This window comes from Artemia franciscana, chromosome 11, assembly GCF_032884065.1.
Source record: "Artemia franciscana chromosome 11, ASM3288406v1, whole genome shotgun sequence".
NCBI lineage: Eukaryota > Metazoa > Arthropoda > Branchiopoda > Anostraca > Artemiidae > Artemia > Artemia franciscana.
Window position 1 is genome coordinate 13946422 of NC_088873.1, and position 18956 is coordinate 13965377.

At 36.9% G+C, this 18956-nt stretch overlaps 1 protein-coding gene across 1 annotated transcript in view; it reads left to right on the forward strand.

The window, feature by feature from the left end:
* Positions 1 to 224: 224 nt before the first annotated feature.
* LOC136032850 (TBC1 domain family member 20-like) overlaps positions 225 to 18956 on the forward strand; it is a 47676-nt gene continuing 28944 nt past the window's right edge. The window contains exon 1 of the mRNA XM_065713261.1: positions 225 to 395. Within this exon, the coding sequence (XP_065569333.1) occupies positions 381 to 395 (15 nt within the window). The 5' untranslated portion in view covers positions 225 to 380. The remainder of the gene's footprint in view (positions 396 to 18956) is intronic.

The window sequence follows — 18956 nt, forward strand, 5'->3', positions numbered from 1 at the left end:
ACAAAATAGAAGTTGTTTGCCTTTCAGCTTATTCTGGTATATTTGCTGTGAAAGGAAAACTGACGTCGAATGCTGTACTAGCATCACAAATTGTCGTTTGTGGCACAATTCGGTCGGAAAACTGACGTCGAATGCTGTACTAGCATCACAAATTGTCGTTTGTGGCACAATTCGGTCGGAAAACCAATATTAAATCCTTAAGTTTTGGCAACGTCGAAAACATCCAAATACCTGGTAAGAAGAAGTATAATATTAATTTGGAAGTTCAAAAGGAAATTCTGCATTGAAATCAAATCAATCAACAGGAAATTCTGAAGAATGTAGAACCTCAGTTGTACTTCGAAGTTTCATTTTTCCCATTATGATTTATATGAGAAAATATGGAAGTAAATAAGGTAATTCCTTGTCATGGGGACAGACCACCCATATTTTTCTTCCTTTTCTTGATTTAATTTAGGCTACCTAAACAATTAACAAAGCTAAAGAGGAAAAGTGCTGGTAAAATTCTAGTTGATTGACTTTTGGCCATCTTGGAAAGGGGGTAGGTTAGGAAAATGAAACTTTCAGGAATGGTTCTAAAGGCTAAAATATGTCCCTGGAAGGTATTTTGAAGCAGCCTACCCACCTCCTCCCTGTAGAGCACCCTGAAATTTGCCTGCATGACAGGTCTATACCTATTGAAATTTTGACAAAACATTATTTTACCTTAATTTTCAGTTACCAGTTGCCTTTTCTCTCTCTTTAGCTCTGAAAATGCTATTCATGTTATTTGAGTAGAATTCTGAGCCAAATCAAAGTTTTTTTTTTTCAAAATTTAGGAAATGTATATGCATATCTTTAAAACCTTATAAATTGGGATTGAGCAAAGTTGTGAAGCTGAAAAAAGTTTTGTTATACTTGATTCAAGCATAAGATTTATTTTACAAGGTTTCATTTTTATAACACACATATTTTTTAAGGTCATCAAAGGTCAGGGCCTTCTAGAGGGAGAAGGAATAGATGTGGGTACTTCAAAATACCTTCCTGGGGCATACTTTAGCATTTAGACTCATCCCTAAAAGTTACATTTTCCTAACCTAACCCCTTTCCAAGATAGCCAAAAGCCAATCAACTAGAATTTTACCTAAGTGCCTTATAACTCTCATCAAAAACATACCAAATACTACCCTTTCAAATTGTGGTACCCTACCCTCACACCTAATGGAACTTGATGAAGCTCTGGACTAGGGCTAGATACAAAAAAGATGTAATTTTTAAGGCCTTAAGGGAGGCAGTTTTTACTTTTTTTCTTAATGAAAGTTCAAAAACCATTTTTCTACAAAAAATACCAAGAAGAATCTGTTTTTCAAAATCTTAGGGCTGAGGGGGTAATGCCCCCTAATTTGTGCCACTGGGTGTAACCAACCTTAGTAGTACATCACCTTTATTCATGACAAAGCTTCTCAGAACCTTAATCTATCCTAGAGCAGATTTTGGCAGGTTTCTGGCCACACCCCTCCACAAGGTAGACCAGCAGGCAAATCCATACAAAAACACTTTAAGTCCATAAAAGACATTGATTACTAATTGAAAGCAAGTTCTTTGCTAGTATGATAAACCAAACACATAAAAAACCCGTGGCTTTTTCATTGCTAGCCATCACATCAGTTTGCTTTTGCTTTTTACTTGATTTGTTTATGCTTCTTGCTCCTACTTCAGTCAAAACAACTTTCTTTTCTGCTTCAAGTATTTCTTTCTTACAGATTAACAAATCATCATTCTAGACTAGATTCAACCCTGTGAAGTGATGTAACAAGTCAATTGAAGCAAAACCAAACTAATTCTAAAATCTTTAAATGTTTTTCTAGTTGCAATTAGAAATTACAATTATCACTCAGACACCAATATGTATATATGTAAGCCCTATAGATAGGTAGAGTAGCTCCATAGGAGGCTTAGGCCAAGTAGGACCTTGTCCCAGTGGGGCCCATAATAGAAACTGGGAAACCCTCCCCTGGGGGTCATAATTTCAGGTGGAGGGGGAAGAAGGCCCCTCAAATGTACACTCAGCAGGGCCAACTGCCGTGTTCACGCGTCAGATGAGTTACAAACCTTCTCCCAGTAATGGGTTAAATTGCATGGTGAAGCAGAACACCATTGTGGGAGGATCCTCTATAGGAGGACAACTGCAGCAGGGCGTAAGATCCAGATTTATGGACAACGGCCTCTGTAAAGGGCTGCCTCGACCCTTTTGGGGTACCTGCAAGACTGGGAAACTTGCGGTCAATTTTTCCCACTTGAGGAGTGGCGCCCCTCGAGGAAATTATAGCCTAGTAAACAACACAGCACTCGTACGGGATTCTGATTATTGGATAATTTTCTGGGCTTGGTTTGTTTTGATGGGCGTTTTCGGGCTGAAAAACCTCTTCCTAGCTAATTTATCTACTATGGGCTGCCTCCCCGTAGTAGCATAATATTTGTAGGCATGAATATATAATGAGTCGGAGGTAATAGGCTTGGGACTGTCTGTGCAGGATTTCGACTCTTGTTGATAGAAGAGCATCGCCAAGTGCTGAAAACCATGTTGTGACCAAGATGGGCCCAGGATTGCACAAAGCCTCCAACTTACTGGAGGTCCCAGGGACTTCTTGCTGTCTGGTTCTAAGCCGGCTTAAGCGCTTCGGTGTAGACTTGAGAAGATATGTTGGTCCCCATCCTGCACTGGTATCCGGGATCACTGCTTTTCTTGAGGCCAAAATAATTTCAAAGATTTAAAGAACATGAAAATTGGAACTTAGAATGTTACGATGTTAAAAAATGACTATCGCATTGACATTTTGACTGACGAATTCAGACGGTTTGAACTGGATTTATTAGGAGTTTCAGAAACTCATATCCCAGGGGTAGGAAGCATGAAATTAGGTGACATAGAATTTGTTTACTCAGGAAGGAAGGATGGGGTACATAGACAGGGAGTAGGGCTCATGATGAATAAGGAAGCTGCTAAGTCTTGTTTAGGCTGGGAAGGTATTAATAATAGAATACTAATTGCTCATTTTATGACTAGAAAGTTTAGGGTATCAGTTATAGTAGTATATGCCCCCATTGAACCAACTGATGGAGATACTAGTGACTCAGATGAATTTTACTTACAGTTACAGGAGCAAATAGACAGGGTACCAGGTAGAAATATGGTGTTTTTGCTAGGAGATTTTAATGCCCAGGTTGGTAGAAATAGGGATAGATGGTATCCTAGCCTAGGTAATTTTGGTGTAGGAAAAGAAAACAGTAATGGCTATAGGCTTTTGCAATTTTGTAGGTATAACAACCTAGTTATAACCAATACGGTGTTTGGTCACAAAATGGCCCATAAGTTGACATGGTATTCACGTGATGGTAAGACAGCAAACCTTATTGATTATGTTATTGTAAACAGAAGACTAGCAGGATCAATACAAGATACTAGGGTGTATAGGAGTGCTGTTATTGATGTTAAAAGTAAAGATCACCATCTAGTAGTGTCTAAGGTTAATTTAAAGCTGAAATTTCAGAAGAGTAACTCCCTCCCGGGAAGTTATGATGTTGGTAGACTTCAGGTTGAAAATTTGAGAAAAAAATTCCAGGAACAGTTGAGTACTAAACTTGAGGGTTTAAAATTTGACAATGTGGAAGATGGATGGAATAATTTCAGAAAAACAATTTGTGAAGTTGCTGATGGTGTCCTAGGGAAGAGTGCTAAGACAGCAACTAGGAATATTAGTGAAAAAGCTTTAGGTTTAATAGAGAGTAGAAGGGGTTTGTATAAGAATTATCTGAGCGATAGGTCGTATGAAAACAAAAGGAATGTAAAGAAAGTGGAGAAAGCATTAAAATATGAACTAAGGAGATGTGAAATGGAGGCGATGGATAAAATTGCTGAGGATCTGGAAGATGCGGCTAGACGGCATAATAGTAAAATATTATACTGGCATGTTAATAAATTGAAAGGGAGTAGCCGATCCGGACTAGTCCCAGTTAAAGATAGAAATGGGGTCACAATTAGTGATAAGGAAAAAGTTAAAGAAAGATGGGTGGAACATTTTGAGAATGTGCTAAACCGAGATACAGTTGCAGGAAAAGATATAGATGAAAATGAAAAAGTTTGTGATACCTTGGATGTGAAGGAAGATTTGTTTAGTGAGGAAGAATTAGCGACAGTACTAGAAGGATTAAAAAATAATAAGGCCCCAGGTGCTGATAGTATGATTAATGAGTTCCTTAAATATGGTGGCTCTGAGGTTAGGAATAAGCTACTGAAGATTATGAACATGATTTTTGAAAAAGGGGAAGTACCCAATGATTTTAGGAAAACCTTAATTAAACCACTGTATAAGAAAGGTGACAAGAGTGAATGTCGGAATTATCAAGGCATTAGTCTGGTCTCTGTAGGTAGCAAATTACTGAGTAATATGATACTTTTTAGACTGAGACATGCTGTAGACAAAGTTTTAAGGGAAGAACAATGCAGTTTTAGAAAAGGTAGAGGATGTGTCGACCTTGTTTTCACTCTTAGGTTAATAATTGAGAAGTCCCTTTGTTGTCAAACACCTTTGGTCCTTAGTTTTATCGATTATGAGCAAGCTTTCGATTCTGTTGATAGAACAGCGTTAACAAAGGTCTTATCGTTATATGGTATACCAGAAAAATACATTAAAGTGATTTGCGCTATGTACGAGAATAATACTGCTGCGGTTAAGGTAGGAAATGAGGTTAGCAACTGGTTTTGTATTAAATCAGGAGTTAAGCAGGGTTGTGTTCTATCCCCCTTTATATGGATCATTTTGATGGACTTCGTCTTAAGGAGCACAGGAAAGGCAATTGGAGACCATGGAATCAAATGGGGAGGAAGGACGCTCCTGGACTTAGATTATGCTGATGATTTAAGCATATTAGATGAAAGTGTGAGCAAAATGAATGAATTTTTAGAGGTTTTACGAGTTCAGGGTGCTAAAATAGGCTTGAAAATTAATGTTAAGAAGACTAAGTCACTAAGGTTAGGAATAAGTGAAGATGAACAGGTGACCTTAGGTAACGAAAAGATTGATCAGGTTGGGAGCTTCAGTTACCTTGGTAGTATTATTAGTAAAGATGGTGGGAGCAGTGAAGATGTTAAAAGTAGAATAGCTAAAGCTCAGGGTGTTTTTTCACAGTTAAAAAAAGTTTGGAAGAATAGAAAGATAAGCCTACAAACCAAGATTAGAATATTGGAAGCTATAGTGATGACAGTGGTCAAATATGGCTCTGAAGCATGGACACTCCGAAAAGCAGATGAAAATTTACTAGATGTTTTCCAGAGAAATTGCCTACGGATTGTTCTGGGTACCCGGCTGACTGACCGTATTTCAAACAGTAGGTTGTACGAAAAGTGTGGTTCAATCCTGCTTTCTGGGGCTATAATGAAAGAAAGGTTGAGATGGCTAGGCCACGTTCTATGGATGAAGGATGACAGATTACCAAAGATTGTCCTTTTTGGCCAACCGTCTGGGGCTACACGGAAAGCAGGTCGTCCTTGTCTGGGTTGGGAGGATGTCATAAATAAGGATTTAAAGGAAATGGGAACTTCCTGGGAGGGTGTAAAGAGGGAGGCTTTAAATAGATTAGGTTGGAGGAGGAGCGTGCGTAGCTGTGTTGGCCTCAGGCGGCTTGGTGCTGCAGTGAGTTATTAGTAGTAGTAGTAGTAGTAGTAATCAACTAGAATTTTACCTAAGTGCCTTATAACTCTCATCAAAAACATACCAAATACTACCCTTTCAAATTGTGGTACCCTACCCTCACACCTAATGGAGCTTGATGAAGCTCTGGACTAGGGCTAGATACAAAATTTGCTGTTTTTGTGGGTTTGTACTTGATTTTCATAGTAAGGTGTTCCATAAGGTACTACTCTTGTTGCTGGCCACTTTCAAAGAAAGCATGTAAAATATATTATAGTGTTATCATTTGGTTCCTTATCATTATGGTCTTTCCAAATATCATAGTCACTCATTTCCATGCACCCCTCCTCCTGTTGGCCCCAAATATAGTCCCAACATATTTAGAAACTAAAAGAAAAGACATTAAACTATAAAAGTGATATTATAGCTTATTTTAATATGATTATAATTGGTAAAATTTTAGTCGATTGACTTCTTGCTATGTTGGAAAGTTGTTGCGTTAGGGAATTGAAATTTTCAGGGATAGGTCTACAGAAAAAAGTACATCCTGGGAAAGTATTTTGAGGCCCCTAACTATACCCCCTCCCCCTCCTCTATATAATGGAGCTTTTTGTGCATTACAGCTTATATTTTGGTCAAATTTGACCCTATATTACTATTAAAAATGTAAATCCTTGCTTACCTTAGAAAAAATTAACTTTTCACTGTTTTTAAGCTACTATATACCATAATTAGATCACCAACAGCAAACAACAATTATTCCCTTCATGTTATAGTCAAGACTGGAATATGGGCATTTAAACAAACCCTTTGGTCAAATTGAGATAACAATATTTTGAAGTGTTTTATCTAAAGGCCTTTAAACAGGGGTGAATAAACAGAGAAAAATTAATTTAAGGGGTTTCTCACTCCATATTATGACTAAGTGCAGGTTATCCATAGAAATTCTTCTTGTAATTATTTATACAATATAATTTTTTTATGTTAATGGATAGAAAATTTCAATATTTATTCATGAAAGAAGAGCCTTTTTAATTTTTGTCACATTGATGAATTAAAATGGAATAGTTGTGGGGCATCATGTCATACCTTAAATTGCCTTTGCCAGCAAGATATGGTGGTAGATCCTCCTGTAGGTTCTTGCTGGTGGTGAGTGATGTAATTATGTTGGCTTAGCTTCCAGGTCCAGCCTCCACTCAGCCCTCTCCCAGTCCCTGTTGACTCCAGCCTTGAAGGTGTGGGGAGTCTCAGCTTGGATAGTAGACTCAGAGAGGCTCTTCCAGAGGGGGACCACCCAAATGGAAACAAAGCCATGTCATTCCCTTCTCCGACATCCAGGCAGGTGAAGCTTCAGACTGACCTCTTAAGTTGTCAGGCCAGAGAGGGGGTAAAGATCTGGTTCAGGTGACAGGATTTGAAAATTTTGCATCCCATGATCACATCTCCTGTATATCTTTGATATGTGAGGGGTGGAAGTCTCAGAGACCTTAGGCAATCCTGGTAAGGGGCATTATTAAAGCCACAGACCAGTTTGGTTGCTCTCCTTTGGACACTTTCAAGGGCTCTTGTGTCCATTTTATTTTGGGGAAAGGCCAAACTCAAGGTGGGGACAGACAAGGGATTTATAAAGTTTAGTAACCACACATGACTTTCTGGTTACAAAAGAGCACTTAATGAGTCTAAGAGCTCAATTACCTTTTGCAACCTGAGCCTGAGTGTGGCTGTGGAATTTTAAATCCTTGTCCACAATAATGCCTAAGTCTCCCTCATCAGCAACTGCTTCCAACCAATCACACCCTATATGGTAGGGATGGTGGGGTTGTTGTGCCCTAAGTGAAGTACCTTGCATTTAGTTGCATTGAATTGTAGGGCCCAATTTGATGACCAGGAGGATAGCCTGTTGAGGTCCAGCTGAATGCAGGCTCTTTCTTCTTCAGTTTTGGCAGGCCTGATGAGCTTACAGTCATTAGCATATAATGTTAAAAGGTTGCATAGATTGGTTGTACAGTTGTTAATATATATGCTGAACAATGTTGGCCCAAGGATGGTTCCCTGTGGGATGCCACTTATGATCAGGGAAGTGGAGGAGAAAACTGGATTGCCATTATCAGTGTAGATCATGACATGTTGAGATCTTCTAGTTAGGAATGCTCCAATCCAACCAATCACATCTTCATGCACCTGGTAAGCTTCAGCATCAGGTATGAGTGTTCAACTTTGTCTAAGGCTTTGGCTTGGTCAAGTAAGATAGAGTCGACCAGTTTACCCATATCCAAAATTTTAGTTGCATGATCAAATGACTGAATAAAGTTGGTGTTGATTGACCTGCCCCTGTAAAATCCATGTTGTCTATTACTAATAAGAGTATTTTCTTCTAAATAGTTTATTAGAGCATGGTTAATGATACCTTTCATGATCGTGCAAATGGCTGAGGTTAGGCTTACTGGTTGATAATTTCCTGGGTTATCCTTGTCATCTTTCTTAAAAATTGGTATAATATTTGCTGCATCCATTCATTTAGTACTGACTTTTTAGCCAGAGACATGTTGAATATTCTGGCAAGGAGGAGGGAAATGTGAGCGGCAGATTCTGTCAAAAGCCGAAGTTGGTTATCAGGTCCAGCAGCTTTGTTGGAGTATAAACTTCTTAGTATTTTAAATACATCTTCTTGAATAATTATTACAGGAGGCATTGGGTTATATGCTGTTACAGGAGGTATGGTTGGGAGTGTAATACCAGGTGGTTTAGAGGTGAAGTTTGTGCAAAAGCTGGTATTCATGCAATCAGCAATTTCTTTTGGGTTGGTAGTACTGGAGCCATCTGATTTTTTAGCCTGTTGATGCATCAACAGGAAGGGTTGTTTGCTGTAACATAATGCCAGCATTTTTTGGGGTTTTTCTTTGAGTCATTTGCAGTAGATTATTTGTGTCTTGGATAACTTTTCTTGTCATGTTTCTCAGCTTGTTTTGGAGCATGGTGTATTTGCTGTGATGGTTGTCACATTTGCATTTTAGATATTTATTCCATGCTCTATTTTTCTTTCTGATAATTTTCTTAATACTCCTGGGAAGGTATGGAAGAGTCTTTGGTTTATCTGACCAATAAAACTTTGTATGCTTCCTACATGCACCTAGTAAAGTAGACTTAAGGCGATTCCAACTAGATTCAATGTCTGTCTCATCTGATAATTCCTTATCCCAATTTATCTTAGCTAGTTCTTCATGGATCAAAGTGTAATTGGTAAAAGTTCTCTTAAGTTTACCATCATGACTATGGTTAATATTAATGTCATTCATTATGTATATGTGGTCACTTGCACCAATAGCTGGTAGGTAACAAGTAGAAGTAATCCTCTCAGGATCATTTGTAATAAGAAGGTCTAGCAATGATGGTTGTTGCAAATGTATAAATCTAGTGGGCTGCATTATTATCTGAGTTAGGAAGTTGTCAGCAAGGGTTTGGGTGGCTGTGTAGGAGGGGTTATTAGGGGGGTGAGTACCTTCAAACTTCTGGCATATTAAAATCACCATAAAACACAAGTGATGAATTTAAATTGCAAAACATCTGTATTAGGTTAGAAACAGCTTGGTGAGATACTGGTTGGTTTGGAGCTGATGGGCTACAGTAAAGCACACCAATATTCACAGTTTCGAATCCAATCAGAAGTCTAACTAATACATGTTCCACCCAAGCATTAGTAGGCTGAGAAATAGAAAAATCAATTTTATCTACCTCAATCCCAAGCCTAGTGTAGATAGACACTCCTCTTCAACACAGGTTACTATCTAGGCTGCTCAGGAGTAAATATCCAGGGATTTGAATGTGTGCATTGTCCAATTTGGTCAACAAGTTCTTAGGACACACCTTACAAACACAGAAAACATCTACATCCTTTTCATCAACAGTGATGTAGTTGGTTTCAGGTGAATCAGATACAACACTTGACAGAGAGACAGAGCTTGAAACCAAAGCCACAGAAACAAAGGTTAAACTTATAGAAGTCTTGCTGGCTCTGTTTGATGCACTATTTACAAGGGATATGGGTAAGTCTAGTGGAACATCAAGAGAGGGGGGGGGAGGACTCCCTCCCCTGGGGGATCACGTTTTTTTTTACACAATGGCACCATCATGGATGACAAGGTTTTGTTCACTGGCTGCTGCATGCTTCTTTATCTCTTCAACTAGTTCTTTCCTTCTCTGGCGGTCTTCATTGGATGCATCAGCAAAGAAGGAGATACTCCCCCTTTTTGCTCTTGAGGCCTTCAAAATTTCCAGTTTTATTTTGTAGTCATTTATAGAAAAAGGGATTGGGTTGGGTCTGTTTAGGATACTTGTATTCTTACCATTAGGTAGACATTTCAAGTTAGTAATAGCCCTGACCTTAATTGAGAATTCATCTTTTAAGTAAGTTGAGATGAATTGAGCATTGTTGGTTTGCAGAGGAATGCCATAGGCAATCAGATTAAGTTGTCTTCTGTTTCTGTCTTGCTCTTGTCTCACTATTTTGCAGATGTCTGTTTCGACATGGGTGGTTATAGAATTTTCTACAAGTTTCTGCACATCATCTACAGAAACCTTTGATTGTATAGCCATCTCGAGTGTTTCCACCTCAGTCCTCACAATGTCCAATGAAGTCTGCATATCAGATCTGAAACCAGCAAACATGTCAAGCATTTCACTACAATGGGAGTCAAGAGTGCTTTTCACTATATTTGGAACATCCAGGTTTACTAGAACCTGTTTTGCATAATGGACATGTCCAGATACTTCCAAGTCTTTCATTCATTTTACAGAAAATGCTGTATTTGGCCGTACTTGTTCCTAGACATGTTGCGCAAAGCCATTTATCACATTCGTCACACTGAATGGCTGGCGAGGACTCACTCAGAACAAAACCAGAGACAGCACACCAATCAACTCCTTTTTTGGGTGTTGTGGGTTTTGGGCATTTTGAGCTATTGGAAGCCATAATTTCAGAGTGAGCAGCAACGTTGAGCAGAAAAATTTTAAATTCTACTTAACATGCGTCACATATCAAGGGCGATTCAAAGGCAAACAAGGTTGTGGTAAGTTTCTTCCAAAAATAAATCACAATAAAAAAAAATGGGTGCCTCCTCCCTCATCCAAAACTTCTTGGAAGCATATGGGAGAAATAATGCTCTGTTATTTTCAAGTATAGGAAAAATAACACTCCATGTTTTCAAGTACAGATAGTGCTCTCTTCATGGCTAATTGTAGAAAAAGCCAAGACAGATAGTCCAATTGAGTTTGAAGAAAAACCTGGCATTAATTTCCCCTCATTCATTGCTGACGTTATCATCTCCCACTTATGCTACACCTCTCATGTCACTCCACAATGCCAAACTAGAGTCAATCCATTGGGAGGGTCTCCCTGGCTTGGCATACAGGGTTCTTCCATTATAATTGAAAATATCAATTTTAATGGAAAATTTTCCATATATGAACTAGAGTCAATCTGTTGAAGGGTCTTGCGATATATTCATGCTTGGCTCTTCCATTATAATGGAAAATTTCAATTACAATGGAAAATTTTAATGAGACCAATAATTGAAACATGAGACCAATAATTTTGCCTAGAATCAGGCAAACAAGCATCTAAAGTCAAAATATAGGCAATTCTACTATGAGCGTCAGGCATAATAACCAACCCCCTGGGTACAGCTTTGATAGTTTCTATGTTTATGTGTGTCAATAACATCTATTTTTTAAATCATAGTGTAGAGAAAGTCCATTTGCTCAAGAAGGCTCAATAATGATTTTTAGAAACCTGAAGAGAGGCAAAACAGAAACCTGAGACCAGTGGCATCAATTACAGGAGGGAAAAGGGAACTGCCACATACTCCCCCTCTAGATTTTTTTTTAATATGTTCATTGAAAATGCCATTATTTGTGTTTTCTTTGAAAAAGAACCACAAATTCCCCTTCCCCCTGCTATATTTTCAAAACATATTTTACACCCCTCTAAATTTTGTGATTTGACACTGTCTTAGACAGGACCTCTCAATTCAACAAACACAAAGAAGACTTATGAACAACTTACGGATTTGTTAGCGGTCTCTAACAATATCTCCGTCACTATAAATTTTTCACAAATATATTAGAAATAAGAATGCTAAAATACCTTACAACCTCATCAAAAGCTCCTTTCAGGTCCCAGAAAGCTGATCTGGCTCCCTGGGGAATTGTTATGTCACTTGTAATTACCTTTCCATGTCTCATCCAGTATTCAAAAGAGTAAATAATGTGGAGTTCGTATATTGAGGAGACCATTTATTTTAATGAGGTTATGAGAAAATTAATACAATCTTTTCCCTTTAAATTCAAATAGGTTAGGAAAAAACAAGCTGTATCCAGGGGGGCTAGAGGGTATGAACCCCCCATCTGAAACCTATCTCCAACTTGTAAAAACAAAACAAAATGAATTTAAACAAGTCTTTCATGCATTTCATAAAGGTTTTTTTTTATAAACCTTCATAAGAAATATCTTTAACATCCCTTTCCCCCTGAAAATTTCCTGGATACCACCCTATGAAAGAGATTTAGAAATTTCAAAAATACCAGTTTTCAAATTTTAAGGGGTGTGTAACATTTCTAAATCTTCTATATTGGTAAAATGCCAACAATTGGGAGAAGGGGTTGTTGGAACACAAATATTCAATTGATAAAGTCATAGCTTACACCTAAGGCCCAATAATTTTGATTCTATCTTGGCCCAACACATGCACAATAAATCTCACCACTTCATTTTGTTTGAAAATACTTCCATTATTGCCTCTGTTAAAGTTCTCTTGCAGGTTTTCAGAGAAGAAATCAAAATTAGCAAAATTTATTGTTATAAGAAATATATAGTTTTATATTTTTATATATAATACTATACCATATATATCCATATAGATGTTTGTACCATTGCAAGAACAAGTAGCCTAAATGTAATTAAATAAAAAAAAGATGTTTTTTCAGCTGAAAGTAAGGAGCAACATTAAAATATAAAACAAACAATTATTAGTCTGCATATGAGGGGGTTGTCCCCCTTGTCATTATCTCACTCTTTATACTAAAGTTCAAATTTTGTTCCACTTCTTTAAGCATGATCCCTGAATCAAAACGACCATTTATCTAGAATATATAGCTCTTTTGGAAGTAGTACAATATATATATATATATATATATATATATATATATATATATATATATATATATATATATATATATATATATATATATATATATTATACTATAGTTTATAAATATATATTCGAAATTAGCAAAATAAACCAAAAAAGCCCTTAATAAACATTAATTACAACTAAATTGTCCAAAAAAGAAGTTTTTCAAAGGAAAATAAAGACCCATATTAAACTTAATACAAACATCAACACATTCCTATAATATTTAAACCTCAATGTTTTGTGAGAAACCAAGAAAGGAAAAGATATAATTAATGAAAAAAAATCAAATAGTTGAGAAAACGAGAATTTTGTCAGTCAGTAGCAAAATTTGAAGACAAAAATCAAGCAAATATTTTGACAAGCGCCTCCACCAAGTCTCCCTTGGTGCTCAGAAGTTAGATTTTTTTTAGCACTATACAAAATGAAGTGGTGAGGGTTATCATGCACATGTAAGGCCAAGGCAGAATCAAAATTCATGGGCCTTTGGTGCAAACTATGACTTTATTGATTGAATTTGTGTTCCAATAACCCTTTCTCCAAATTGTTGGTATTTTAACCAATATAGAAGATTTAGGAATGTTACGCACCCCTTAAAATTTGAAAACTGGTATTTTTTAAATTTCTCAATCCATGAAATTTTCAGAGGGGAAGGGGTATTAAAGATATTTTTTAGGAAAGTTTATAAAAAATAAACTTCATGAAACGCTTGAAAGGCTTGTTTATATTCATTTTGTTACGATTTTACAAGTCAGAGAAAGGTTTTGGACAGGGGGCTCATACCCTCTAGTACCCCTGGATATGGCTTTTTTTTTCCTAACCTATTTGAATTTAAAGGGAAAAGATTGTATTAATTTTCTCACAACCTCATTAAAATAAACGGTCTCCTCAATATATGAACTCCACATTAATTACTCTTTTGAATACCAGACGACACATGGAAAAGTAATTACAAGTGACATAACAATTCCCCAGGGAGCTGGAACAGCTTTCTGAGACTTGAAAGGAGCTTTTGATGAAGTTGTAATGTATTTTAGCATTCTTATTTTTAATATTTGTGAAAAATTTATAATGACGGAAATATCATTAAAGACTGCTAACAAATCTTTAAGTTGTTCATAAGTCTTCTTTGTGTTTGTTGAATTGAGAGGTCCTGTCAAATCACCAAATTTAGAGGGGTTTAAAATGTGTTTTTAATATATAGCAGGGGGGGAATATGTTGTTTTTTTTTTCAAAGAAAACACAAATAAAGACATTTTCAATGAACATATTAAAAAATCTAGAGGAGGAGTATGAGGTGGTTCCCTTGTCCCTCCTGTAGTTGACGCCACTGGTCTCAGATTTCTGTTTTGCTTCTCTTCAGGTTTCTAAAAGTCATTATTGAGCCTTCTTGAACAAACGGACTTTCTCTACGCTGTTATGGTTTAAAAAATAGATGTTATTGACACACATAAACATAGAAACTATCAATGCTGTAACCAGGGGTTTGCTACCAAGTTTCAATCCCACCCAAATTTTTTGGGCTCATAAGAAGTAACAAAAGTACATATAAACAAATTGTTCCTTTATTTAGTACTTTTTTCAACCCCTCCTCCCCCCAACAAAAACTTGCCTATGCCCTTGAACACACAAGAAGTCTGAATACATAAAAACAAACCTGAAAAGCCAATAAGAGACAAAAAGTGATTTAACTAAGCAAGAACAGAAGACTTGCAGGGTTGCCATATTATAAAAACTAATTCTTGAATAACAAAACTGTTGAAGTTTTTATTTGGGAAACTGCCCTGTTGTAGCACCATAGTAATCTCATATAGCTGGCATATTTGATATTACATCAATGTGACAAAAATTAAAAAAGCCTCTTCTTTCATGAATAAATATTGAAAGTTTCCATAGATTAACATAACAAAATTTATATTGTATAAATAATTACAAGAAGAATTGCTAAGGATATTGCACTTAATCATAATTTGGAGTGAGAAACCCCTTAAGTTCAATTTTCTTGTTTATTCACCCCTGTTTAAAGGCCTTTAGATAAAACACATCAAAATATTGTTATCTCGACTTGACCAAAGGGTTTGTTTAAATGCCCACATTCCAGTCTTGACTATACCATAAAAGGTAAGAATTGTTGTTTGATGTTGGTGATCTAATTATGGAATAAAGTAGCTTAAAAAACAGCGAAAACTTATCTTTTTCTAAGGTAAGCAAGGATTTACACTTTTAATAGTAATATAGGATCCAATTTGACCAAAATACAAGCTGTAATGCCCAAAAAGCTGCATTATATAGAGGAGCAGGGGGGGGGGGTATAGTTAAGGACCTCTAAATACTTTCCTGGGATGTATTTTTTTCTGTAGACCTACCCCTGAAAATTTCAATTCCCTAACCCAACAACTTGCCAAAATAGCAAGAAGTCAATCAACTAGAATTTTACCTTTTGTTGCTATCCACATTATCAAATCATTTCAAGTAATTTTTTTTCAAATAATTTGATTAAAATCTCTTGGTTTTGTATTTTCACTAAGTGAATAATATAAGATAACTGGTTAGTAAAGAAGACTTGATGCATCTCAAAATGCAAAACAATAGAAGAATGTAATATTAAGGCTATATATAGAATCATCAGGGAAGACAGGAGGGAACATTGCCAGAAAAGTAACAATAAAATTTGAAAGAGCATTAAATAAGGAATCTAGTGATATGTCTACTGCTTATTTTATTTAAAGTGTTTCTTTAGAAGTGGTCACCCACTGGTCTTGCTGTTCATATTGCTTAATAAATAGACTTTGCTTGCCTTAGCTGGTGGGTAGGGTCCTTTGGATAAGGGAAAATGAATGGGGAATATCTAGAAGCTACTGATGCTAAATTTTCAGGAGGAGGATATTGACACAATCAGTCTTTGTTGCTTGAGTATTGACTCAGTTTTCCTTTACTACCTAGCCTTTGGTTCTTTCCTGAATGACCATGGGTCACAATAGGTAGACTGCAATGTGTCTGTATATTCAGAATGGGCATTGACTTATTCTGGATAGAATACTAGTTTAAGGGCCACTTCATTCATCCAGATTGAAAACCTTACTAGGAAAGATTTCAATAAGATATGATGCATCAATCCAATTCAAACATTTAATGAACCTCAAAAGTCAGAGATTATAAAGAAAAAAAGAATAAAAACAATCCTCTGAACATAATAGAATAACAGAAAGGACCTAGACGCTGGGCAGAAAACTCAGTTTTGTCTGAACAGCTGTTAAATAGTCTTTTTATTTAATCACATTATCAAAAAAATTGGTAAGCTAACACTCAAATGCCTATAAATATATACATTCTTTTATTTAATTAAGTCCATTCTCTAGAGTGTAGGGGTATTTATACATTTGGGCTGAAGGATTCTTCTCCTTAGTTTTGTTCAAATTATATACCAGACCCTCCCCCCAGGAACAAATATGACTGAAAGAGGCTGTTTTTTCATATTTAGGCCCAATAAATATCCTGACCCGTTTCTTGAGATTTAAGATATGTACCTATTTCGGGGAGAGGGGGCGAGACTTTGATGAGTGTCCTGTCTCAAAAGCAGGGTGCCTCCACAACTATTCTGTATGCATGTCCTAATGTGTGAAAGGATTAGTAAAACAAGTGTAAAACTAATATAACTGTGTATATTGTGAGATGATATATGTATTTATTGTCATTTGTTTGTGTATGTGTCTGTTACTAGTGGCTTGTTTGCAAGTGGCTAGAGGCTCATTTACCAGGCTTTGGTAGATTTGGTGCTCACTGAAGTTCTCATACAGGCTAAAACTTTGAGTCTTCAACAATAATGTCTTTCCAATTATGCTGTATGGAAGCAAAGGCTGGAAGTTTAATCAGTAGCAAGAAAAGAGACTTCAAGACTTGTCTACAAAGAATCCTCAATGTAAACTTTACTCAACATGTCTCACACCAAATTACTGGGTAACCCCTAGTCATCAACAAGATCAGGTCCCTGAGATGGACATACTTGGGACATGTTGTACAAATGAAAGACAACTGAGCACCAAAGTTGGTCCTCCAGTGGCAATTAATAGGAACATGGCAAAGGGGAAGGCCAAAGAAAACACTATGTTAAATATACCATAGGAACCTTCTCAATGCAAATATGTCCATACAACCCCATTGGGAAGATGTTATGGTAGCAGCCCATTTAAGGGAGAACTGACCTCTCTTCATTGGTGCCCTGGGTGTCTCCAGAGGCACAGGAGGGTCTAAGGTAAGACCTTAGGTCTTACCTAAGGTTAGACCTTTTAGCCTACAAGTTATTGAAGGTTAATACTCTCCCAGCATTATTCCCCATTGTTGGTACCAACTAAAAAACTAAAGTTCATCCCTTGAAACTTGTCAAGCAGTCTATAATATCTAGAGTCCACACTCAATTCTTTTCATCATAAATTGTCAACAGTTGGAATAAACTGTCTAATGAAACAGTTACTGCTGAATCTATTGATTTTCAAATGAAGTCTGGATGATGAGTGGTCCTCTAGAGAGTGTAAACTCAATTGGGATGCTATCTATCATGCAACAGCACCTGGTCACTAAAAAACTTGGAAACAACTCATGTCACCATTCTGGAGCTCTTCAAGGAGAAATCCCTAGATGAATCTTAGATCAATTTAAGGTAATGTAAGGTGTCACTAGAACTAGGCTTTAAACTTTGCAGTAAAATTTAGCTCTATTCTGTCTCTTGAATTTTATCTAACCAAGTGTGTTGGTAAACACCTTATTTTGGATATAACCTATTAATACAGTGAGCTCAAGTTGGTCTGATTTCCCTATAGACATTTATTGAAACATCATTCATAATCGGATTATTTTCATTTGTTGGCTAATTGATAGTTTTGGTATTTGAGTGCAAATTCCCTTGGGACTTAGTGATTTATTAAGCAAAGAGATTTTCGTACAAGGACTTAAGAAATTGAATATATTTCAATGACATATTATCTGCAATAGCCATGTCGGAGAAATTAGTTTGGAATGCGATTTTGAACTTTTTAAATCGTGCTCGAAAAGCTGGAAATAAGAATGATGAGATAAGTCGTAAAGCATGCGAGTTTTTTACAAAGGACGATATAATCAAGGCTAAGGAGATACTGTGGTCTTCTGCTCACTACACCAATAGAGTGTCAATTAAAAAAAGTGCCGAAGACAATATTAACGAAATGTTAAAGGTACTTGAACTTTGTGAGCAACGTAACGTTGAGCTGCCAGTCTTTGTGATAGTTGAACCTGACGAAGTCCCTATCTGTCCTGGTGAGATAGCTGCGGTAATCACCAGAAAAGTTACAGAAGTTTGTAATAAGCTAGACAATTTCATGAATAAGGACCCTCCCGCCCCCTCGATTGTTCCTACAGTTACTGAAACAAAGCCCTCATATGCAGTGGTACTCAAGAATTTGCCCTCTGACCTCACGAAGTCCGATTTGAGGAAAGACTTTTTGCAAAAAATGTGTGGCAGAGAGTGCTCTAAAATTGTCGAAGTTCAGCCCAGAAAAGATAATTGGCGAGTTGTTACAGCTAGCAAGGCTGATGCAGAAACTCTTGTCGGGGTCTTTCAGAACGGTGATAAATCTCTTTCTGCAACAATCAGGAGCCCCTCTCACCTCGGTATTGCTCGATTTGTCCCCAGCAATATAAATGACGATGAACTTCGCGCACTGATTCCTAAATGTGTCAGTTCAAGACAGATTGGCAACACCCACTCGTTTCGATTGAAACTTGAAACCAAAGTTGATCTTATGAATGCCATAAAAAATCCCCCAGTCATAGATTATGAGAGGATCAAAGTGGCTGAGTATCTCTCCCTCCCGGTAAGATGTTTCAAGTGTCAAGCTTACGGGCATATATCCAGTAGCTGCAAAAATGAAGCTATTTGCGCAGTCTGCGGTGACCATGGTCATTCAAGCTCCAAAACATCTCCTTGTCAAAGGCCCAAGAAGTGTGCATTGTGCAAATCACAGGATCATCCCTGTTACAGCTTCAAATGTCCAGTCGCCCAAGGACTTTTAAGTAAAGTTAAGTCAGCATAATGGCTCGAGCCTTAAGTCTCCTATCATGGAATATT